Raw genomic sequence first — 26,679 nt, forward strand, 5'->3', positions numbered from 1 at the left:
CACACACACACACACACACACACACACACACACACACACACACACACGAGACCTGTTTTGGAGGAACAAGAAGACCTGGGATGAGGCAGAAAAAGTTGGAGGAAATGAACATGAATGAAGTACAAGAATATATATATATGAAAGTGTCGGTGAGAAGCCCATTACTTTGCATGCTAAACTAAAACTATATAAAAATTGGTGAAAATAAATGATGCTGATTTTGTTTTATGTAGTAGAATAACATCTATTCTAATAACATTTAGCTGAAAAAAATTCTAAAACCTGCTTCCAAGCAAATACTTCTAAATCATATTTACATATATTTTAGGCATTGCTGATGTCTACTGCTATTTATTATGGCAAAATCAAATTTGATTAGTAGAAGCAATTCTGACCCCTACTCGTAGGTTTTTCTGCAGCTTGACCTGAAGAGCCCATGTGCTTGCACAGTCACACAGTGTGTGTCCTAGTGGAAACGACCTGAACCCCATCTATCAGGGAAGGGCTTCACGCTCCAGGCCCCTAGCAGTTCCCATGGAAGATGGCAGCTTTTATTTCAGCCCCAGTGTTTTGGTGCAGTGAACATGACCTTTCAACTCCACATCTTCCCTGCCACAGTGATTTATTATTATTTTTATAACCTTGATCCCAATCTTCTGGTAAACTCATACACCAGATAGTTTTGCATATTTCACAGACATGCAGCATGCCCCAATGTGGACTGCCCTTAGCTGTGTGGCTGTAACTCCTAGGTCTTGGTCCATTAGGTCACAAGATAATTAACCTACTGAAGAATGACCTCATCTCATCTTACAAGTTATAGGTAACATCTGCCGCTGATAAACACCATCATTAAAATGCAAAGTACTTTCTAGAAAAGTTTACTATAATACAATGGCCACTAATATTTTACTGAATAAAACAGAAAGAAACTGAAGTCAGAATTGAACAAGTTAAGACATTGCAGAGCAAAGGAAGTTGGCATATCAAAATTACATTCTGGCTGAAAAGCGGTGAGACAGCCTCATTCTGAGACTAAAACTGAAGAATACAATGAAGAAGGAATGGATGGAAATATTAAGGAATGAAAAAATAGAACCTAATGTTTTAAAAGCACAGGAGCAGAAGTAAGTGAAAACCTACAATGGTCTGAAATCGCAGCTCTGGATTTGTGTGACTGAAAGACAGAAGGAGTACAGTTCTTAGTGAGTAGTTTTAGCACAAAGAAATTCTGGTGCACAAATGAGATGAGTAAAGAAGCTGCCATTAAATTTAGAGATTTGCATGAAATTTGGTAAATGTTTCCTTTTTGAAAATTTGTTCAGTTTAATTTTTATTGAATTAATCTATTAATTCATTTAAATAAGCTAATTTTATTTCATTCAAAAATATATGTATAAGTGTTTGTACACCATGTGCATGTTTGGTGCCCAAGGAGACCAGAAGCAGGCACTGAGTCCCCTGGGACAGCGTTAGATATATCTATGAGCTTCCATGTGGGTGCTGAGAATCGAATCTGGTTTCTCTAGAAGAGACAGCAATTGCTCTTCACTGATAAGCCATCTCTCTAGTCCATTTTATTTTCTTTTTGGTGGGGGATATAGTTAAAAAATTCTATAAAAATACTTTACTTCAAGGAAATACATTTTCAAAATCATGAGTTTGAATATTTTAGATAGAAGAAATGGAAATGGAGGCATTCATCTCTTCTCTAACTCATAACAGGAAGAAAAAGAAAATAACACGGGGATATTAAAAATTGAGATGCCTATAAAGGAATTACTGGGCTGGAGAGGAGCTTCAGCAGCTAAGAGGACTACCACACGGCACTTATAACCTGCTATAACTCCAGTTCCAGGGAATTATAGGTTCGTTTCTTACCTTTTCTTACATTTAGACACATGGCATACATACATAGATTCAAGAACGCATCCATACACATAAAATAAATGAATTAATAATTTCACACTTATGTTTGAATTTTGTTGTTAAAGATATTGAATATAGATATTCTCAGAAACAGTCTTAACTAGGCAGAAACAGAGTCATCCATGAAGTAAAGAAATTTTAGTGAGATAAATGCCATGGTCCAGTTCAAATGAAATTTCTGGATTAGAAGCCATGAGACTGTAAAGAAGGTCATAATGTGTCAATATGCCATTTCAAGACCACTGACTTTCAGTAATAATGTTCCTCTAGACCATATTTGAGGTCAACTATATTTTGGGCTCTGGACTTAGAGCTAGTCCAATAAGACTCCATACTTGCAAAAGGCATTGAGGCTAAGTTTGGTCATGCTGAAATTATGGCTCAACCCAGATTCATGCAATAGTTCTGAATGCTAGTCTCTTGACGTATTTCCATGTATTCTTATTAAAATGTCAAATAATCTCTTCACTGAGGTGGTCTTCAAGTTCTCTCTCTCTCTCTCTCTCTCTCTCTCTCTCTCTCTCTCTCTCTCTGTCTCTCTCTCTCTTTCTTTCTCTTGATATTTATTGTGCTTCATATTTATAGAAAATTGAATACAAGGCATCCATATTGAAGGAATATTTCACAGATGCTGTTCTTTTGCACTGAGGGAACCAGTATGAATTAAAACTAATATATGTCAACATACGGAGAGGACAGCTCATTTACTAGATGGCAGATGATATTGAGGGTAAGTCATTATGCCATTATTTTCCATTTTTAATGTTATATGTTCATATAGAAAACTTTAGTAACAGTGAATGCAATGGAGAATATAATTTGAAGTACAATTTTAAAAAGAACACATACAATAACAAAGTATAACAATCCTTTAGGAGTTTATCCCAGTCCAGGATATCACTATAGAGCTCATCGTTTGGTTAAGCCACCACTCCTAAAAGGTAGCCAAGAAATGGAAGAAAACAGTATTTTTTTCAGAGCCTAGAGGAGGCTCAAAATCAGCATCCTATCAGAATCTAATCTCAAGCTTGATGAAAACTGGATGACCACTTCATAAGGCTCTCAGCTTGCTTTTTATGAGAAATCACTCTCCTTTGCCTTGCCAGAGATGGATAACCACAGCAAGGTATTTTATCAACTATATAGAGTCATAGAATTCAGAGCTGAAAGAGACCCTGGAGAAGATGAATTTCAAGTCTTGCCTTTCATGTACAGGGAAAAACAGGCTTCAGAGAGTGAGCATTGCTCATGAAATTCAAGTAACTAGTGACAAGCGTGTATCAAATCTAAATCTCCAATGTTAATGTTTAGCAAACATATTTGCAAAACAGGGTTCTTTATATTTCTTACAGACATCAAAGGCATTTTCTTTATGAAATATTCCAAAGCAAAAATAAAGGACTCCAGTTAGAATGGACAAGTAGCCAGCAGTACTTAAAGACATCCATTTAAGCAGGAAGCTAGGTTCTCTTAATGGGAAGTAAACGCATGGGATATGAGGTTATCCATCCCAAACATTTATCTTGCTTTTCTAATAATAGCTTGCAATTCCTGCTTGGATTCATAGCTAAGCAGTAAAGTAAACATGCAGAATAATGCATGACCATAGAACATTCTATCTCAGGGTCTTAGAAGTCTGTTGGCTTCTCCTAGTTTTCTCTCTAGAGAGAGCTATCCTTCCATGAGCTCATCTCATCCTGGTTGTTTCCTGCTTCAATAAAATAACAGGTCAACCATAGATCCCTAGGGAGCCAGGGTATTGTTATAAACTATATCCCACTAATTGGAAAAAGTCCTTCAGAAAGCCAGCAGAAGAGATTTCAATTCCCCATATTCCCTTCGGAAGGGAATGGAAGCGAGAAAAGTACATCCCTTTCCTCCTGTCTTCAGCCACAGTTTGGATAATGGATACTTTCCTTTTAGAGCTATAGAAAGGGCCAGCACCATTTACAAATGGTAGAGAAAAAAAAGAGGTGACATCTTTAACAATGATACTCGTGTTAGAAAGCTAAAGGTTCCACATTCTATCATGTCTATCCACCCTCCTTCCCTCCCAAAATGTTCTGGATAGAAACAACCCTTTTTTGTCTTGAACATCCAAACATAAATGAACAAAAGATGTCACAGCAAGTGCAAATAACAATACAAAGATATTTTAATATCTCTTATGTTGTCTTGATCTTTACCTTAGAGCTCTTTGTTCCTTGTTACTAATGTTGAATTAATGAGACAGGTGATGCTTTTCTGAGACAAAATCATAGCTCCCAGGGTGATCAGAAATGAGACTAGTTGGGAAAACTTCACATAATTAAAATTCATTTGAAAAACCCTTCAGAGAATAAAGGGTGATGTCTCTTCACACAGGAGCACCATCCAGTTTCTTTGGTATTGGATTAGAATGTTGTCAATTGGGCCATGCTTCTTTTTTTTCCTTTTTGTAAAAATATTTTGTACTGCTATCTTGTACTGGTCTATTACAGAGGTTATTTCTGTGCAATTAAAATTCTGCTACAGAGATCAGAACACAGGCCAATAGGAGAAAAACTACTAAGAAAATAGAAAATCAGTCCCTTTGCTTACGCAAGAGAAAAGTGAACCCTGGTTTTATAATGAAAAAAGCAAGAAGGTCACTTAATACTGCTCAGGGGGGAAAAAAAGGTGATCATCTAAAGAGATAAAGGAGAATATCATCAAGTTTTAATTTTTTAAGTTTTTAGTTATTTTAGTTTGTTTTTCTTCAAAACATAACCTGGTCCATCAAATTTAGCCTGGAAAGTTCCTGGATCCCTGAAAGCATGTTCTCAGAGGATCAGCCCCCTACCCTACAGGCTCCCTCATTAAGATGCTTTCTTTCAGCTGTCACAGCCTATGTGTATCTCAATAAAATATGAGGAAATCCTGGCGGTTTTATCATGGGGCCCAAGCTACACACAAGATTCCTGAGGCCACTGAAAGCAGGCTTAGGGGATGAGCATCAGCACTAAGTGAAGGAGAGCAATGAGCTTCAGAAAGGAATTCCCTTTGAAGTTGTCATCACAGAGAGTTAGCCTCTTTTGATTTTGTATTCACTGCTACAGGAATAGAAATTATTAGCTTGCATTTGCCTCATGGCAAGGAAGAAAAAGATGCATTTATCCAACCTTCAAGAAGACAACTTTTAGAAATGATGGCTTGTGGGTTCCCACAAGAGATGAAATAGAGGGTTTGGCAGGCTCAATACTCTACTCTGAAAATGGCTGTGTGGGGTGTGTGGGAACAACTCCTGTCAGTCTTTCCATGTTACCAGCTTCTAGGACTGTAAACAAGAAATGAATCTGCAGCAAAAATATCAGTTTACACTATTTTTTTCTCTCAGAATTACGAACCACTTGATTTATTCATCCACAGAAGTAAAAAGAAAAGACAGCCTACCAGAGCTAGATAAATTCAATTTTTGAAATGTCACAGAATTTTAAAAGTCTTGTTTTATTTTTTTAAAGTCCTATTGAACTATGATCTACCAATAAGCACATAAATCAGATGGTACACAATCAGGAGTTCCATACACACACACACACACACACACACACACACGCATGCACACGCGCACACATACACACATACACACACGCACACATGCACACACACGCACACACACACACACATACACATACACACACACACATACACATACACATGCACAGACACACACACACGCACAGACACACACACGCACACGCACACACACGCACACGCACGCACATGCACACATACACACACGCGCGCACACACACACACGCACACGCACGCACATGCACACGCACATGCACACATGCACACACACACACACACACACGCACGCACACGCACACACACGCACGCACGGACACACGGCCAGCACTTGAATCAAGAAAGAAAAAGGCTCTGTTTTCATCTCCTTCCAGAAGCACTAGATTTCAAATTCCTGTTTCATACAAATCCCACATTTAAACGTTTGTGTGCACTGAAGAAGTTGCCCTGTGGCTCATTCCAGACATATTCCCAACCACCTTGGTCTCTGGCTTCTGTGGGTTTTGTTTGGCAGCATTAAATATGATACTTGGTTGTAAATGTTCTTCTTTTTCCTCCCAGGCCCTCTCTCTCCTGAGCCCTGTCACACTTCACTTCTCTATTGCTATCAACTGATGTGTCATATACTCATGTTTTCAATGGTTTTATGAATTTATTTTGGAACTTTACAAATCATGATTTATCTTCTCCACAGAAAACAGGAAGTATTAGGCAAAGGCTAGTAACCAGGCCAATGGAAAAAGAAAAAAAATATGTCATAGAACCAAAAGTGACATCAAAGAGATCCTTTTACAAACAGTTTGAAATGTAAAACTGAAAGTACATTCTCAATGCTCTTTTCAATTTCTGATTTATCTTATGGGTGTCCTTAGTAGTATATAAGAAGGTTTCCCTTCCCCACCTTTATAATTCTTAACTATTTTGTACAACAATGTGGTCTTTTACTTTTGTTTAATTTCTATTGTTAGGAAAGATAAAGGAAAGGGAGAGAACATGCCAGAAATGCATCCCACGCTGTTTTGAAAACAGGAAGTTTTATATTTTCAAAGGCCATAATATAACTTCAAACTTTAAAAGATCAGCACAAAATTCCTGGAGGCATTTTAAAAATGAAGAACAACCAGATCTGAAGTAGACTGATTACTAACAGTGAACAGTTACAACGGAAGGAAGGACACAACAGCCTCCTTTCTCCCAAGGCTGCCTCTCACTCCGCTCTCCCCATATTCATAATGGACTTTAGAAAAAAAAAACCTCCTGAAAGCTTCTGAAGATGGGGAATCTGCAAGGACAGAAGGAGACTGAAAAGCTTTCGGTTGGGCAGAGGAAAAGGAGGGTTCAGCTCTAAGAAACTGTACTGGAAGAGGAAGGGTTGAGCTTACTTTCCTTAAAGATCTCATCCTGTAAATACTTATTGATATCGCTGTTTACCATTCTCCTGTGTTTTACAGTCATGCTTATTTAGCGTGCCCTCTTCCTTTCAAGAGGGAAACAGACTTATTAACCTGTAGCACAAAGGAATTAGGAGTGAACAGGAACTAAGTGAGCGGACCCTGTGCGTCTCACTAAATGGCGTCCTTCTCTTCAGAGAAAGCTTAGAGAGCAGGCAAGGAAACACTGCATGACTCAGAAGCTCTCAGGGTCATACGTGCTCTGTGGAGAAAGCAACACAGTCGTCATTGTATAACCCGTCAATTGGCTTTCTTGAAAGTGAACCATATCCTCTGATTTTACATGAGTCAGTTGACAAGTAAGTTTATTCTCTTCCTGGTGGCTTGCCTAACTACTAGGAACAGTTCAGAACAAAACGCTATTTGCTAACAACTTAAATGGAATCAATTAGGTGACAGGTATTATTTTTAAGTTGTAACCACCTTGAGAAAGGCAGTCTGGAGCTAGTCTCAGTAGATAAGGGGACCTGCCACCAAGCCTAATGGCCTGAGTTCAATTCCTGGAACACACATGGTAGAAGGAGAAAATCAGCATCTGTAAGATGTTCTCTGCCCGTCATGTGTGCGCTGTGCTACACAAAATAAATGAAGGCAATACAGGAAGATGGGATTAATAATTATAAATATCAACAAAAACAACAAAGGGAAGGTAAAGCACCGGCACTCTGAAAACACACAAAAGTACACATGAAGCTTGAAAAACTAAAGCACATTAAGAAAGGTTCTCCTTATCCCTAAGGAAAAGGTCACTTAAATTAAACACTGTAGTGTTCTGTGCCAAAGTGCTTCTTCGTAAAATTCATATATTGCATTCCAAATGCAATCTTTGAGAGAATAAGTGGTATGGCAGGATTTTACATAGTTAAGTGAATGGAAGCATGACTTCTGTGTTTAATGGCCTGAGCACGGTATTAAGAGTAAACAGGTCTCCGGTGGAGCGAGAAAGATGAGCCTCTCATCATGAAGATGATGAACGTAGGTGAGATGCAGGAGCTAGTATATCACAGAGCTTATATGTTTTTTATGGAGACACCGAGAAGAAGAAAAAAACTGAGAGATAGTAGGCATCTAATTTTTTTAAATCATTCCAGAAGCACTGAATAGTCTAAAGTCATTCATTTGATTCACATGAAACTGCTTGTGTTCAGTGAAGACCACAGAAGAAAAACATATGATCACGAGGCTTCTGAAAGCAGTCGGATTATCAAACAACCTCATGTGGAAATGACCCTAAGGATAAGGGAAATAACTACCTCATAATCAAAAAGAAAAAGCACACATAAGGTGAGGTAAACTCCCCTAATCTTTACTCTGATCCCATGTTGTTCCTGAGCTCTGGTCTAGCTAATTACAGGTTAAAGGGCTGTTCTAAACACTGCCTGTGTTACACACTTGCCTTACATAGGCAGGGCATGAACTTTGGCACACATGCAGATGAGAAATACAACATAAATTCGATTCTTCCAGTTTCAATAGCATTAACTGGCAGCTATAATACCTTGGGCAAAACATAACCTTTCTGAACATTGATTTTCATTTCTGTGAGGTGGAAGGGCTGGGCTTGGTCATTCTGCCTGTTCCGTGCCCTTACCCTATTGCCTATTCCCAGGCTCTGATTTTAAAAATGTATTGGTTCATAGGGCACAAAACCTACTGGTTTAACTACTTCCTTTTCTGAAGATAAGTGAATTTCCACTGTGACAAAACAGTCTCCTCCCATCATTGAAGGCTCAGAGGCCTCGGGCAGGTAGATCACTGTCTCCTGGACTGCCAACTGCTCTCTTGGGATCTACTTCCTCATTCCTTCCCTGTCTAGTCTGCCAGTCATTTATATCACTTAGAAATTTAAAAATGTTATGAAAATGGAGAGTTATCAGCTATTTGGGTCTTTCCAAAAAGGCTTGCCTTTAGGCTGGAGAGATGATGGTTCAGTGACTGAGGGCTAGCTGCTCTTTCACAGGACCCACATTCAGTTCCTAGCACCCCAGTGGAGGGAGGACTCACATCAGCTCATAACTCTAGTTCTAAGGGAACCAATGACCTCTTTTGGGCACATCAGACATGCACTTGCTGAACACACATACATGTAGACACACAGAGAGTACACATAAATAACTCTTCAAAATGTTTCACTTGATTAGGTATGAAGCAGAATATCTGCACCCCCACCCCCACGTGGATAAAAAACAGGGAAGGGATTCCCAAGAAGGTCACATGGGTGGGTGCTGAGAGTGGTTCTTCCCATAGTTTTCTAAAATCTGAAGTTCAAATTTTGGGTAAATGTTGAGAATAAAAATAAATTTTCTTTAAAATTTTTAAGTGGAAGTAAGCAAAGGAAGAACCAGACAAGAATCAAATGCATTTTCTTCTTTCAAACTTCCCCTTTCCTTAAGAGAATTGAGATTTAACTAAACATATTTTGGTAAATGAAAAGCGTTCTGTTCATGTCCCAAACCCAGCAGATTACCCTGATATACCTGTAATACAGAGAAAAAGAGAACTGATTTCAATTCTTAACAGAAATATCTTAGCTCTACAGTCCAAGTTTAGTTTGCATAAAATCACCTGGAAGGCCTGTTAAAATGTCATTTTCCTGGGTCTGATGGTGTGTTGATAATGTGTGAGCTCTGTGGGAAAGATATGCACTTGTGTGAATATGTGTACTGTAGGTTTTATTCACAAAAATATAAAACAAATGAACTCTACCACATGCCTTATTGTCAATATCATAGAAAGAGTTGAACCTCTCGAATTCTTTCCTTAGGTCTTTCTAAATATTTTCACAATTTACATGTGGCCATAAATGGGCATTTACTGATGTTTTTCTTATATCTATGGAAGCAATACAGATATATGTTGGAACTGCATTTGCTTTTTAATCACAGAAAAATCTTTGGTGTCCTAGAAATGAGGATATTAGAATAATATTTGTGCCTTTTTTTTCTTTTTTTTTTTTGGCTGGGGCAGATACCTAGCTGGTCTGCTCCCATGAAGACACCATATCCTGAGCCATTCTAGAGGGACAACTGCACTCAGGGCAGCAGGATTTCAGGATCTCAGAGGAAGCCTGAGTCCCAGGAGTTCTTACACCCAGGAGCTCAGGATTACAAGATCACAGAGACAGCTGGACTCTGAGGAGTTCTGACACAAGAAAGTTAACTGGAAAGACAGGCTCCAGTCAGAGACAGTGAGTGGAGGTAGCACTAGAGTTAACCAGATGGTGAAAGGCAAGCTCAAGAACATAAGCAACAGAAATCAAAGTTACTTGGCATCATCAGAACCCAGTTCTCCCACCATAGCAAGCCCTGGATACCCTATCACACCAGAATAGCAGGATTCAGAATTAAAATCACTTCTCATGATGATGATAGAGGATTTTAAGAAGGACATAAGTAACTCCCTTAAAGAAGTACAGGCGAGCACAAGTAGACAGGTAGAAGCCCTTAAAGAGGAAATACAGAAATCCCTTAAAGAACTGCAAGAAAACACAACCAAACAGGTGAAGGAATTAAACAAAACCATCCAGGATCTACAAATGGAACTAGAAATAATAAAGAAATCTCAAAGGGAGACTACCCTGGAGATAGAAAATCTAGAAAAGAGATCAGGAGTCATAGATGCAAGCATCACCAACAGAATACAAGAAATAGAAGGAAGAATCTCATGTACAGAAGACAACATGGAAAACATTGACACAACTGTCAAAGAAAATGCAAAAATGCAAAAAGCTCCTAACGTAAAACATCCAAGAAATCCAGGACACAATGAGAAGACCAAACCTAAGGATAATAGGTATAGATGAGAGTGAAGATTCCCAACTTAAAGGGCCAGTAAATATCTTCAACAAAATTATAGAGGAAAACTTCCCTAACCGAAAGAAAGAGACGTCCATGAACATACAAGAAGCCTACTGAACCCCAAATAGACTAGACCAGAAAAGAAATTTCTCCTGTCACATAATAATTGAAACATCAAATGTACAAAACAAAGAAAAAATACTAAAAGCATTAAGGGAAAAAGGTAAAGTACCATACAGGCAGATCTATAAGAATTATACCAGATTTCTCACCAGAGACTATAAAAGCCAAAGATCCTGGACTGCTATCATACAGACCTTAAGAGAACATAAATGCCAGTCCAGACTACTATACCCAGCAAAACTCTCAATCACTATAGATAGAGAAACCAAGATATTCCATGACAAAACCAACTTTACACAATATCTTCCCACAAATACAGCACTTCAAAGGATAATTGATGGAAAACTCCAACTCAAGGAGGGAAACTACAACCTAGAAAAAGCAAGGAAGTAATCTTCCAACAACCCCAAAAGAAGATAGCCATACAAACATAATTCCACCTCTAATAACAAAAGTAAGAGGAAGCAACAATCATTTTTCCTTAATATCTCTTAACATCAATGGACTTAATTCCCCAAGAAAAAGACATAGACTCAGACTGGATACATAAACAGGACCCAGAATTTTGCTGCATACAGGAAATGCACCTCAGTGACAAAGACAGACACTGCCTCAGAGAAAAGGATCAAAAATAATTTTCCAAGCAAATGATCGCAAGAAACAAGCTGGAGTAGCAATTGTAATATCAAATAAAATAGACTTTCAACCAAAGTAATTAAACAAGATAAGGAAGGGCACTTCATACTTATCAAAGGAAAAATCTACCAAGATGAACTCTCAATTCTGAACATCTATGCTCCCAATGCAAGGGCACCCACATACATAAAAGAAACTTTATTAAAGCTCAAAGCACAGATTACACCTCACAAAATAATAGTGGGGGATTTCAACACCCCACTCTCAGCAATGAACAGATCATGGAAGCAGAAACTAAACAGAGACACAGTGAAGCTAAGAGAAGTTATGAACCAAACGCATTTAACAGATAGGTATAGAACATTTCATCCTAAAACAAAAGAATATATCTTTTTCTCAGCACCTCATGGTACCTTCTCCAAAATAGACCATATAATTGGTCACAAAACAGGCCCCAAGAGATACAAAAAGACTGAAATAATCCCTTGCATGCTTTCAGATCACCATGGACTAAGGCTGGTCTTCAATAATGACAAAAACAATGGAAAACCCACATACACGTGGAAACTGAACAACTCTCTACTCAATGTTGACTTGGTTAAGGAAGAAATAAAGAAAGAAATTAAAGGCTTTTTAGAATTTAATGAAAATGAAGACACATCATACCAAAACTTGTGGGACTCCATGAAGGCAGTGCTAAGAGGAAAACTCATAGCTCTAAGTACCTACAAAAAGAAACTGGAGAGAGTATACACTAACAACTTGACTGCACACCTGAAAGTTCTAGAACAAAAATAAGCAAATACACCCAAGAGGAGTAGATGGCAGGAAATAATCAAACTCAGGGCTGAAATCAACCAAGTAGAAATAGAAATAACTATACAAAATATCAACAAAACGAGGAGCTGGTTCTTTGAGAAAATCAACATGATAGATGAAACCTTAGCCAGACTAACCAGAGGGCACAGAGACATTATCCAAATTAATAAAATCAGAAATGAAAAGGGAGACATAACAACAGAAGCTGAGGAAATTCAAAAAATCATCAGATCCTACTACAAAGGCCTATACTCAATAAAACTGAAAATCTGGATGAAATAGACAACTTTCTAGATAGATACCAGGTACCAAAGTTAAATCAGGAGCAGAAAAACCATCTAAACAGTCCCAAAACCCTAAAAGAAATAGAAGCAATCACTAAAAGTCTCCCCACCAAAAAAAGCGCAAGACCAGGTGATTTTAGTGCAGAATTCTATCAGACCTTCAAGGAAGACCTAATACCAATTCTCTTCAAACTATTCCACAGAATAGAATCAGGAGGAACACTACCCAATTCGTTCTACGAAGCTACAATCATGCTCATAGCTAAACCTCACAAAGACCCAACAAAGAAAGAAAAGTTCCGACCAATCTCCCTTATGAATATGGATGCAAAAATACTCAATAAAATTCTGGCAAACCAAACCCAAGAACACATCAAAACAATCACCCATAATGAACAAGTAGGTTTTATCCCAGGAATGCAGGAATGGTTCAATTTCAACAAATGGGGCTGGTTCAACTGGAGGACAACATGTAGAAGAATGCAAATTGACCCATTCTTATCCCCTTGTACAAAGCTCAAGTCCAAGTTGATAAGGGACCTTCACATAAAACCAGATACACTGAAACTAATAGAAGAAAAGGTGGGGAAGACCCTTGAATACCTAGGCACAGGGGAAAAGTTACTGAACAGAACACTAATGGCTTATGTTCTAATATCAAGAGTTGACAAATGGGACCTCATAAAATTGCAAAGCTTCTGTAAGGCAAAGGACACTGTCAATAGGACAAAATGGCAGCCAACACATTGGGAAAAGATCTTTATCAATCCTAGATCTGATAGAGGGCTAATATCCAATATATACAAAGAACTCAAGAAATTAGACTCCAGAAAACCAAATAACCCTATTAAAAATGAGGTACAGAGCTCAACAAAGAATTCTCAACTGAGGAAACTCGAATGGCTGAGAAGCACCTTAAGAAATGTTCAACATCCTTAGTCATCAAGGAAATGCAAATCAAAACAGCCCTGAGATTCCACCTCACACCAGTCAGAATGGCTAAGATCAAAAACTTGGGTGGTAGTAGATGCTGGCGAGGATGTGGAGAAAGACCTCCTCCATTGTTGGTGGGATTAAGATGCTTCGGCATATAACAAGAACGCACGCTCCACTATGTTCATAGCAGCCATATTTATAATAGCCAGAAGCTGGAAAGAAACTGTGCCCTTCCCCCAGCCTTGAGCAGGCCTAAGAGATGAGACCTTGTTTACCACAATAGACCAAACAATAGGACTCTGGAGGTATGGCCTGGGCATTTCCTGCCCTTGGCAGAGGCAGTGCTTGCTTTGGCCTTGGTGCCTTTCTGGCTGCCTGTAGCCTGGTACAGGAGCTGAGAAGAATAGACTGCCTGCTGAGCTTTCTTCGAGACATCTCTGGCCCGCAATTACCTATGGATTCCTCTCACCTCCAGCAGGATGGTTTCGGCTCACCCCCAGCGCTCACCCCCAGCCGGATGAAGCCAGAAGGAACTCTGGGGGTTGGGGTGGGTTACCCCCTTTAAATTGAAAGCTGAACATTAAAGCATTGAGCCTCGATCAGAAACCTTTGTCCTGGCTTCATCTCTTCCTGCCCTCCTGTCCCTTCCCAGCCTCTCTTTCAGGTGAACCCGGTCGTCTGTAGCTGCTGGCGGCAACAAGAAACCAGTTGTCCTTTGGCAGAGGAATAGATACAGAAAATGTGGTACATTTACACAATGGAGTATCACTCAGGTATTAAAAACAATCAATTTGAGAAATTCTTAGGTAAATAGATGGAACTAGAAAATATCATCCTGAGTGAGGTAACTCAATCACAAAAGAACATACATGGTATTCAGTCACTGATTATTGGATATTAGCCAAGAAGCTTGAAATACCCAAGAGTGAACTCACAGACCACATGAAGCTCATGAAGAAGGAAGACCAAGTGTGGGTGCTTTGTCTTTCTTACAAGGAGTAATAAAATACTCAAGGGAGCAAATATGGAGACAAAGTGTGGGACAGAAACTGAAGGAGGGGCCGTCTGGAGACTGTTCCACCTGGGTATCCATCCCATGTGCAGTCACCAAAGGTAGATGCTGATATGGATGCCAGGAAATGCATACTGACAGGAACCTGACATAGCTATCTCCTTAAGGGTCTGCCAGGGTCTGACATATTCAGAGGCAGATGCTCACAGGTAACCATTGAACTGATCATGGTGTTCCCAATGGAGGAGTTAGAAAGAGGACTGAAGGAGTTGAAAGGTTTTGTGGCCCCATGAGGAGAGCAACAATACCAACCAATCAGAGCTCCCAGGGTCTAAACCACCAGTCTGGGAGCACATAGCGAGGGACCCATGACTCCAGCTGTTTATGTAGGGGAGGATGGCCTTGTTGGCATAGGTGGGAAAGGAGATCCTTGGTCCCATAAAGGCTGGACACCGAGTGTGGGTGAATTTGAGGGTGGGGATGTGGGAGTTGGGGGGTAGGTGGGGGCACATCCTCAGAGAAGCAGGAGGAGCAGGGATGAAATAGGGGGTTCCTGGGTGTAGGGGGGAATGGGGTAAGGCGAGAACATCTGAAATGTAAATAAAATATCCAATACAAAAATTAAGAAAAGAATAATAATTCTTTATTCATTTTAGTCATTCACCATAATCTTCATGGGTATTATTTTCCAGTATTTTTCCTCCTCTAAGCAACAAAACAAAAACAGAAAAGAAATACAAACAAAAAAAAGAAACCCTAAAAAGAAAACCCTAAACTCAAATCAAAACCAAACCAAACCAAACCAAACCAACAACAACAACAACAACAACAAAGCAGTATCTAGAAGATTAGCAAGAATAATTCTTTAGTTTCAGTGGTGTAAATATTTACAGTATAGCTGGTTTCTCATCACCAGTACCACCTCAGTGGTTGAACATGGAGTTGGGAGGATATTTCAATGGCTCGAGTATTTCCATTACACAGACAACAGAGGTAAATGTGATCAAGAGCAGTGCTAATAGTAAAATAATGAGGTGATAAATTATCAATACTTACTGCTTTTAAAAAGAATGATGGCTAAAGCCAGCCAGTTGTGGCACAGGCTTTTAATCCCAGAACTCAGAATGTCGAGGCTGGTGGATCTCTATGAGTTCCAGGCCAGGTTGGTTTATAGATCGAGTTTCAGGACAGCCAGGACTACACAGAGATACCCTGTCTCCAAAAAGCAAAACAAACCCAACAAAAAGGGCTGCCTGTTTAACAATCAGAGTATTGCCTGTTGGTTCTTGTAACATAGAAGACAATGTCAGAAGAGCACAGCCCCCATCTGACTCTGTGGATGTCATCCAGTAGGTCTATTATGGGGCAGAAATTTAGTTTTCAACCGTGGAGTCTTATGTAAATAGTTCTCAGAGTAGATTGTTTTTGAGCTTCATGACGCACTTCAGAGGTGAACCTATTAGGAGCCTTCAGTTCATTCTAATTCTTTTAATGAGACATAGTAGTGCTCTTGTTAAAACGACAACCATAACATAAAAATGTAGCTTTAAAATACTAAGCGTAGATAAGGAAATGAGGTTTGTTAATACACTGTAGAGTATAAATTGTAAAAAAGTGATTTGTTAGATAATTTGTTAGAATCTCTTAAACTTTAAAGACTCTGATTCAAAATAACGTATCTAGATATCTATCCCCAAGTATTTCTGAACATTAGTCAGGGCAGAAGAACACGAACAGTCTAACAGAGACAAGAATTTTGCACGCCTGCATGACAGAATTTTTCTCTCCTTTAAATTGTCCTGTCGTAGATTTCCTTTCTTTCTCTTCTCCCACGCCCGTATGTGCGTGCGTGCGTGCGTGCGTGCATACCTGTGTGGGAGCATTCGCCCATGCGCATAAGTGCTGGCTCAATGTACCTGTGGCCTGAAAAGGACTATTTATAGGAGTCACTTTTCTCCTTCCACCACGTGGGTTCCAGAGATTGCACTCATACGCTGAGTGATTTTACTATATGCCAAAGGAGATTTTTGAATCAGCAAATGAATCCAAAATGGTTTAGAGTGACCCAGTTTAAATACTAGGCTCCATAGCAGCATTCGCTTTGCAGAGGAACGAGTAAAAGGATACATGGGTGAAAGCGCTTGGGGAGAGCAAGAGGAGGCAGCAGAGGAAGCACTGGAGAGCAATCTTTGATCCAATTTCCCACCTACCAGGCACTTAGGCATCAGAGAGCTGGGAGCTCTCACACATTTAAGGGGAGAGTGTGCTCTAAGCTGGAATGCAATCATTTTAAGTGCGACTGCCCTGCCACTGATCTCTGCTCTATCTTGTTGAAAAATGCATTAGCAAGGGATTTTTTCCCCCCTGGGCTCACAATTTCAAAGCTTCTTCCCAATACCCCTGTGGCCACAGCCTCACAAGAGCTGGAGATTGCTGGAACTAGGGGAATTAGAATTCCTTTCAAATCCTGTTTCACTTCATGCTGCCCCTCCCCTCCTATGATCCCTGGGTGCTTGCTCTGTTCCTTCAGTTTGGCAAAGCAGCTTCCTCTTGGATGTATATGCATTTGTTGGCCTACTGACTATGCTTGGGGATATCCACTATCTAAAACTAAGAGAAGGAGAAGCCACACCTAGATGGATCGTTGGCATGATGGAACAAAACTGGAGAGCACGGAGAAGTCCAGTCTGAAGGCTACCAAGTCCTGACATTCATGTTGCCATAATTTTATACAGACAGTTCCCCACGAAGGTTCTAACTCAGTTAACTCTACATTCACAGAGAAGCTAAATGAAATGAAAGGTAGGTGCCAAGCGACCAAATCTAAAGCACAAAGTTGGAATGTGGGAGAAGGAGAGCAGGCTTACGGGTTAAAAACCTTCTAAAGTCCATGTGACTTGGGGCCAGGGGAATGGCTCAGCGGCTAACAACACACGCTGATCTTGCAGGGTATCCTAGTTTGGTTCTCAGCATATTGAGTGCCTCACAGCTGCCTGGAACTTCAGATCCAGGGGACCTGATGCCCTCTGCTGGCCTCAAAAGGCAGTTGCATTCACATGCACCCACCCGGAGAGAGACAGGTTATACTAAAATAATAATAGAGTAGGCATGATCATGGCTGTTTTACAGTCCTTTCGTTTACCTGCTTAAATTATCTGGGCTATTCTTTTATTTGCATATACTTGTATTTTACAGGAAATTGCACGAGGACAAAGTTTTCTTCCACTTCATCTCTGCCTGCATGGAATGCATTATTGGAAATGAAATAAGCATCTAAATTGTAGTTTGATAACAAAGGGAGCTACAGAGAACACAGAAAAGCAAGTAGATGCCGTCTATATGCCCATTACACGGTAAAAGCCTATGTACTATCATCAAAAGGAGCTATTGTTTGCTATGCTACACCAAAATCACGAAGAAAAGCGCGGAGGGGGCAAGAAGATTTTGAGTTAAGTTATGGTCAATAGACTTCATATTGGCATTTACAGTAGGCATATGACATGCCATATCTAATTTAACTTCATAAAACACATCATATATTCTATGATGACATTTAGCCAAATTTTTTCACTTAATTTTATTATTTTAATTGCATTTATATGTGTGTTTCTCTGTGTGGGTCCGATGCACATGAAACAGGTGCCTATAGAAGTCAGAAGATGTTGCTGGATTTAGAGTTACAGCAACTGTAAGCTGATTGATGTTGGTGGTGGGGCAGCACAGGCTCCTAAACGCTGAGTTGTGTCTGTGGCTCCTATCTAAAATGTTTTATAGTATTTAGTGGCTGAAACCACCTGAGCTTTCTCAAAATGTTGCTATTTAAATATGATTACACCATGATACACTGCAGCTCCCATAGTGAGATTTTTTTGTTTTGTTTTGATTTGATTTTTTCAAGACAGGGTTTCTCTGTGTAGCCCTGGCTGTCCTGGAACTCACTCTGTAGACCAGGCTGGCCTCGAACTCAGAAATCCACCTGCTTCTGCCTCCCAAGTTCTGGGATTAAAGGCATGTGCCACCACTGCCAGGCTGAGATTTTTTTAAAGGTATTTTTTATGTATTTATTTTCTTTGGTGGGAGATGGCAAGGGTAGAGGGCCAATGCGAAGGTACACAGAGATGAGGGGGACTCAGGCACATGATGTGAAACTCACAAAGGATCAATAAAAGAAAAAATAAAATAAATAAAAGACCATTTCCGAAGGGCTCTCACGAAAATTTTATGATCTGAATTTACTCATATAAGTTAGAAATTTAGAAACCTTTTTTTAATGTTCACATTAAGAGGAGTTAAAAAGATTTCTAGGTTTAGTTCATTTGATTTAGAATATAGGCATCAGCTCACACACAGGAAAATGAATCTTTACCTATACTCTCAAGACCTCGCTAAAATATGGGAATCGAGATGTGTTTTAGGGCGGTGACAAAGGTGTGGAAACAGGATACATTGTATAACTAGTACAGGTCTCAAAACAGTGACTGACAATGTGTATGTGTCTAGCTAGGCACATGTGTCTATGAGGCCCTTCTACTATAGCCAGAGAGCTTAAAGATAAGTGTTGAGGCTGGCATCTTGGCAACCTTGCTAAAGTAGAAAATGGGCTTTGATTTCTGGAAAGAGATTTTGACTGTCATTCTCACACCTTTGTGTCTTCAGATGGTGAGTCTAAGATGCTTCCAACTTGAGAAGCAACATATTGTTCGACCCTAGTAATTAATGCCAGGGAACTCCAGCTATGAGAAGACAGTTTTAGCAAGACTCTCCTGGGCTAAAAACCTGCAGAAAAAAAAAAAATCAGTAACCCTGAGAATAATCTCAGGAGAATTTTCTTTTCAGAACAAGACTTGATTGAAAAAATAAAGATGAAAACAAATGCTTTGTGGAAAGCGCTAGCTACTTGGACGGTTGTGTTGACCAAAAAAAAAAAAAGGACATTTAAGGAATAAATCTTATTTGGGCTCACAGTTCAAAGGGACTGTCCCTTATGGGAGAATCACAGGAGCAGGACAGCAAGCCAGCTGGTCATAGTGTCTTCAGGGAGGAACAAGAGAGAGCTGGGAGAATGTTCTTGCTTAGCTTTCTTGTCTTCATCCAGTCTAGGACCCAATCCCACAGAATGGAATGGTGCGAGCACAGTTAGTGTGGGTGTTCCTACCTCAATTAACATAATCTAGAGAATGTCTCCTGGATAATTCTGTCCTGGCAAGCTGTCACATAGGAGAGGACAAATGGAATCCCTGTTCCTATGATTCTCATTTCTTTCTTTAGGGGCAGGTCTTTTTTTTTTTTTTTTTTTTTTTTAAACAGCTGAACTGTAGATAATCAAAGCTGCCCAGGGAACAGAAAACTGGAACATCCCTTACAACACTGATGGGTTGTGTACTATATGCTCTGAGTCTAGACTCCACTACCCTTGAAAAATAGCAAATGTTCCTTTTCTACTGTGGACAGTGATAGCCGAAGATTCTGCCTAGCAGTATTTCTTTGTTTCTACGGAACGTAATGAACACAGCTAACATGGAGTGAGTGCTCTCATCCGAGAAGTCTGTGGCTTCCTGAGCACACAATTCTGTGTTTGCACTAGTGCTAGAGTAAATGCTGGCTGGCAAGAAGGGCGGCCTATCCTGCGTCAGCACAGGCCTGCCTCTGAGTGGCATTTAATAAAGCCAGCTGTTTTTAGATGACGCTTTTACAGCTTCACATTTGGTGTAATTTACAAAGCACACAAGCATTGCGCATAATCAATCTCACAGAGCTCACAGCCTGTCTTTCTTCCTACTGCTAGAGATCACAGTCCCAGACTTTCTTGCTTTAGGTGATGCTCTCTGATTGTCCAGGATCCCACAAGTAAAGTACTAGCATTGAGGAAGGGTTTTTTAAATAAAGAAGTCAATTCTGTAAATGAAAAAAAAATGCTTACTTAAGATATTTATCTTCCTACTTTTCAGTAGGAAACAGAATTTTCCTGAGTGATACAGGAGAGTTCACACAACTTAAATACATAAAATATTATCCCTAGTTTTTAAGTCAGAAAGTTGAAAATCTTCACTGACTTTATTGGTATCCAAGTACTGCCATTTTACATGCTCGTGTACTTGTATGCGCAGTGACACAGATGTAACACCCATACTGAATGAGCTTTAATAAACAGAGGATGTTGTTTTCTCCTCTTCTGATTGTTTATGGAGAGAAGTAAAAGATCCTGCACAGAACCTATTTCAACATAAATGACTCCTTGGGAAATTCCTGTGGGCCTGAGTCCATCCACACGCACAGGAACCTGCTGACAGCTGATGTCATGGGAGCACAGAGCATTCAGGGGCACATCCCCAGGAGTAGCATGCTGATTCTCTTTTTGGAATGAAAAATGTACTGTAAAGACAGCAATTATCATTTTCTCCAAAAAGATGCCACAACCTTTTCTTGTTCATCAAGTCTCCTTTGTTCCTTTGTTCCTTACACTCCTCCTAAACACACAGCAGACAGAGTCTATACAGTCTGTTTAAAAATGCTATTGTTTACTTTTGCTTTGCTAACTGTCATTTTTTTCATATTGACAGTTTTGATGGAACATCATTTGAACCTGGAGCTCATGTTAAAATGTCTTATCGTTTAGAAAACTTCTACTATTAAATGATATATTTCTATAAAATGGAAAATCTGCTTTTCAAAACAGTATATTTGTCTATAAAGCCCCCTAAACTGCACTGGTCTTACCAAAGTCTGATAGTCTTGAGTTTCATAATTCAATTCTTCTCCATCCCCAATTCAATAAATGTAAAGCATCTATTTCATTATTTCAATGAGATTTGATATTCTCCCCTGTGCTTACTTAATGTTCTATACCATCTAATACTTAAGGGACAAGATAATATCTAATGGTACTGAGTGAATTGTGAGAATTATTCCTTATAGTTTTCTCTTGGAGTAAGTGATATACTATTTTTTGTTATAGCAAGCTCTGTGAATATTAACTCTCACAGTCTCTCTACCTTTTATATAGCTTCTTTTAGAAAAACCATTCAGAAAAGAGAAAAGTTACTACATAAAATTTCTCATCTGTCTCCTATAGTATGAATAATTATATGCCTATATATTAAAGTATCAGTACATTATTACCCTACTATTAAACATGAATCATAAAAATGAACTCATCAGTAAGAAATTAAATTATTAAAGCGTTGTGTTTAGCTAACAGCAGTGCCTATTATCTATTTTCTCTGAGGAATGCAGCCAGCCTCTGTCAGGGGTTCTAGAAAAATCTATGAGGAATTCTGTTGACAGTAAAGTTCAGTGTCTCACAGGGGGACAGAGACACTGGTGTGTGTGTACGTGGCTGTGCTCAGCGGGTTTGGCTATGGGACTCAGGGACGACCTGCTTGCCATTTCCACAACAAGATCCCCCCAGTTTAACAGGCAGCATTAGATGGCAAACACAGAATTCCAGAGCAAATGGTTGCTGGCTCTGTTCCTCAAACACAAACATTATTTTATTCCTTTGCTTTCGGGTAAAACCTTGTCTCAGCAGTCTCCGAGGCTTGCAGTTTAGAATTAAGTTCTGGTGCAGAGATGAAAGGCTATTTTGTTATAACTAGAGTTAGTTTTTTAGTAGAAACACAGTTAGGTTGGTACACTGTCTGTAGACTCTTGGTTACCTGATGATGTATCTAATTAAAAATTTTCAGTTACATAAAATTATTCCTTTCAATGTAATTTAGTAGACGAAGACACTATAGTGATCCAGTTCTGAGGGCTGTGAATCTGTAGAGTCTTGCTACTACAAGATCTACAACAGTGGTTCTCAACCTGTGGGCCATGACCCCTTGTGGGGGTGGACATTGAATGACCTTTCACTAGGGTCACATATCAGATATCCTGTGTATCAGATATTTGCATTACAATTCATCACAGTAGCAAAATTAACATCACGAAGTAGCCACAAAATAATATTACTGTTGGGGTCATTACAACATGAAGAACTGTATTAAAGGGTTGAAGTCTTAGGATGGTTGAGAACCACTGCCCTAAAGTGTATTAATAGGTACAGAAAGACAGATAGACTTCTAGGACTTGTTACTGGATAGAAATAAAATGTGTTGAAGATGGAAATGTGTCAGGTCGGTTATGAGATAGATCATATTATAGGATTCTGGAGGAAGTATATGTCAGCACAGGACAGGAAAATGACCAATAAGGCCAAGGGAACTCTGTCCCTATTTATAATCTCATGGAACCAAGAGCATGAATTCAAAACATAGTTGGAATTTGGTTACATGTCACAGAGCAAATAAGAAGCACCAATTTTGGTTGCCTTGGAAACTGGGGCCATTCATCATGTTGATGGTTCTATAAGAGGAGAAGGGGCAATTAAATGAAACGTACACTGAACACTCTAGAAATCAGGTCTGGTTCTTCCTTACAGCCCTATGCTCCTGGAAGTAAGACTCAGACTCAAAATATATTGGTCATATGATTAGGCTCTTCTCTGACTAGATTATAACTTAAAATAACCCATTTATTTTAATCTACACTCTGCCACATGACTGATTACCTGTCATCAGGTACCATTTGTCTGACTCATCACATCTTCCAGGGTAAATCTCCCTCCTGGTACTATCCCAGAATCCTTTCTGCCTCCCTGATGTCTCACCTCCTATTTCCTCTCTAAACTAAAGGCCATCAGATTTATTATTGACAGGTGTCACATCCATACAGACATAAGATATTTTCTCTAGAGACCACAAGTAGAGCAACTTGTGTAGGAGTGTTTAGCATGTTAACCAGTGGCTCAGATCTGTGCCCTGGTGCAGTGGACAATGGAGGAATGCAGGCAGTGGCGGGTGTGGATTATATATGAAACCCAGCAGTTGCTGTACAGTTTGAGGCCCCCTGGGAATCTATAGTCTCTCTCTCTCAGTGGCTTGCTCACAGTAAATAAGTTAGCAGGTCACTACTATGCTTTCTAACGGTAGTGATCGGCAGGAGTGACTCTTCTGAAAGGCACACAGGCAAGTAGGTAAGACAACACATTGGAAGTCAGCAAAAAAAACCAAAACAGTGGGATAGAAATTTGCATTGTGAAATAACTTTTAAAAACAAAGCTGTTCTTCCAGTAGTTGCAAATGAAAGCAACTAAAGGCATCTGTCCCTATTAGGCAGAGTCTATGGGTAATTCTTCATTTTATTACACAGATAATTGCACATCTAATTTAAGTAAAAAAAGTAGTGAACATTTCACTCAGTTCTAACATTTCTAAGCTTACCTCGGAAAGCACTAATATCCCCATAGTGAACTTGAAGGACGAAGTATTTGCTTCCAGTTTCTCCTCCAACTCTGAATCCAACACCTAAATAGTTATAAAACAAGGCAAACTTTCATTATAGAAATTGATGCTTAAATGAGTTACAGAGGTAATTTTGGGCTGTTGGTCATGAAATACACAGAAAATAAAATGACTTATGCCAAATAAAATCAGCATATAGAAGGTGAAAGAAACTCTATTGGCCAAAATGTTTAACCAGAACTCGGAGAGAATCTAGTCATAGTTTCCAACATAAACCAGAATGGTTCCTGGTCTTTTGGCCAAACAGATCACTCATTTTGAAAGGAACAGTGGAAAAAATTCTGTCCCTGTTGGCTATTTAACAAACATACAAAAAGATTCTATTTTTCTTTAATAAATATTCATAAAAGCTTATATTTTCTAACTGATTATAGAAGATAGAATCTTAGGAATATCTTAGAGTGACTATTTTCCTTCCCATATGACAACAAAGCCTTCAAAAGTGACAGAGAGAAAAAGAGTTCCCAACTAGATCACAAAAGTCCAGGTGTCTGTGAATGGCCTTACTGTTTATATGGAATTTGTTAATGATGTGCTTAAGACATACAGACATTCTATTCACAGGCTGAGAAAAGGCATCTGTTCTCAAAATAACACATCTATGACAGACTTCCTGTGATGCTTAGGCCTGTTGGTGGGTACATGGAAACCTGCAGAGGCAGTTCTTATGCTAATCTGAAGCAATGCAAAGTAGAGTTCAATTAGTGGTGCGGACATGACCTACGGAAGGTAGACTGGGCTGTGTGAATCCTTAAACCATCTTTGGACCACAGGACGTGCATTCTGCAACAGAATAATGCACCTTCTTGAATATTCTGAAGCATTTAGGCAATAAGAGAGGGTCTTGGCAGTTCTCTCAGACACTGGAAGCTATCAACAGTTTTCAGGCAGAGTCAGAAAGGCAGCTAGGCTTGGCATTACATTAAATGCCTAGGTCCTAGAACTTTAAAAAAAAAGTATTGATGCTGAAACAGCAATTTATTTAATTTCTAGGGCTCTCTCGGCTCGTGAAATGTTCCTGCTGTCGAGAGCTGAAGTGCCTCAGGCCAAAGGTGGCTTGAGGTAGACTTGATTATTTTCTAAGGCCATCCAAACTGTTACGAGGTCAAACTACTTACAAAAGGGGTGAGAAAAAGTAGCCAACTACCTTTCTGTACAAAGTAGGTGATGCTGGTACTTTTAATGAGAAACTCCAATATGGAACATTGGCAACAGCTTTTTTAGAACGGACTTTGAAAAGCTGATGCATGCCAGCTATACTATTCAAGTCACTTCAAACATACCTTTAGGGAGCCGGGTAGGGGGAGCATTTCTTGCCCAGGCATATAGAATATTGGCTTTATCTGTACAGGTTCCTTCATCACAAAACCTGAAAGAAAAAGTAGCCATAATGACTATGTAGGTCGTGAAATCCATATTGTCCCATATTTAAGCAGGTATTTTAAAGTCAGACAGATCAATATATATTTATAGTATTCTTAGGCTTAATATCCCAAGGAAAGCTGGAGAATTTCTGTATGGAAAAAGCACCTGAACGGGGAGGTGGAACAATGCTGTGTTGTGGATGTTCAGCCTAGTCCTGGATACAGCCTATGTGAAATGTGAATAGAGGTAGACAGCCCGTCATAACTCCAAACATGGCACGGCATAAGCCAAGGCTACTACTGGGGATCTCTAGACAGAGATCTGACAAGAATGCCATCCAGGTTTGCTCTCTGGGGATTGGGGAGGTGATGTTGTCAATACATTTTTGGCTGTATTAACAATTGTGTGCCTTCAGGAGAATAAATAAAATATGTGCACAATCTTTGGGCTTTTGACTACACTATATTACACACACGCACGCACATACATAAACACACACACACACACACTTTAAAAAGATGTGAACACTGGCTTGCATTTATGAATCATGTCATGTGGTACAAGCATCATTTAGTTTCCTGTTTCAGTTTTCTCTGTAGTGCGGGGGATGTTTTCCTCTGTGAATCAAATGAAATACAAGTGGAAATCTCTTTATAAATTAAGGCACTATCCACTGTAATGCACTATTTAATAAAACACTCAATGTATAAAATGTTCCCCATCTGGATAGACATGTATGGTTAGCAAAGCCCTTCAGCACAAAGCCCATCTTCTTTCTACCCCTGGATCACCTCACTGGACCACCTCTAGAAGTTGTGCTTCTTGGATGTGTTTATTATCCCTTGAGAGCCCAGCAGCTCATGTATGGAAGCTCCTTTGACAGGGCTATAGTAGTGATGTACAGTAACTTGCATAGTCAAGACCTCTGGAAAACCTAATTTAAGATATAATAAGTTGATGGCAAATTGCATTGTTTCTACCAATATTATAACTCCCAGTTTGTCCTGTCCTTGAATTAGATTTGTTTAAAACATGGTCAGGCTACATTATCTTTTTGTTTTTATAATGCATTTATGTTTGTGTTTTGGAAATCTGGGGCCAAACAAGGTCAGAGGCAGGAAATTAAACAGATTATAAAGACTGAAAACTATCAAGAGCAAAGACAAATACAGTTTCCTTGGCAGTAGCTGGCTCACAGACAGAAAGTGTGGTCTGGAGAGATTGGAAAGGCAGATATTTTTGAGTCTTAAACAGGTTAGGGGCTGAGCCTATAGTACTGGAAGTACATAGGTTACCTACACAGGAAACACTGGTAAGTCCATCTCTCCTTCAAACTCAGAGGCAGAAAATCTTGCCACATTTCCTGCTACAAATGGGGTTGGAGGTGGAAAAAGAGGATGTCAGTACGGATGGATCATGCTATTATCTTTCAGA

At 39.4% G+C, this 26,679-nt stretch overlaps 1 protein-coding gene across 8 annotated transcripts in view; it reads right to left on the minus strand.

Annotated features, from left to right (window-relative positions):
- Pam (peptidylglycine alpha-amidating monooxygenase) overlaps positions 1-26,679 on the minus strand; it is a 126,465-nt gene that overhangs the window by 80,848 nt on the left and 18,938 nt on the right. For all 8 annotated transcript variants that reach the window (XM_028755689.1, XM_028755688.1, XM_028755687.1 and 5 more), the window contains exons 3-4: positions 25,164-25,249; positions 23,800-23,883 (exon numbers count right to left, since the gene is read on the minus strand). In XM_028755689.1, the coding sequence (XP_028611522.1) occupies positions 23,800-23,883; positions 25,164-25,249 (170 nt within the window). The remainder of the gene's footprint in view (positions 1-23,799; positions 23,884-25,163; positions 25,250-26,679) is intronic.

Source organism: Grammomys surdaster, unplaced genomic scaffold, assembly GCF_004785775.1.
Source record: "Grammomys surdaster isolate TR1022 unplaced genomic scaffold, NIH_TR_1.0 126076, whole genome shotgun sequence".
Taxonomy (NCBI): Eukaryota; Metazoa; Chordata; class Mammalia; order Rodentia; family Muridae; genus Grammomys; species Grammomys surdaster.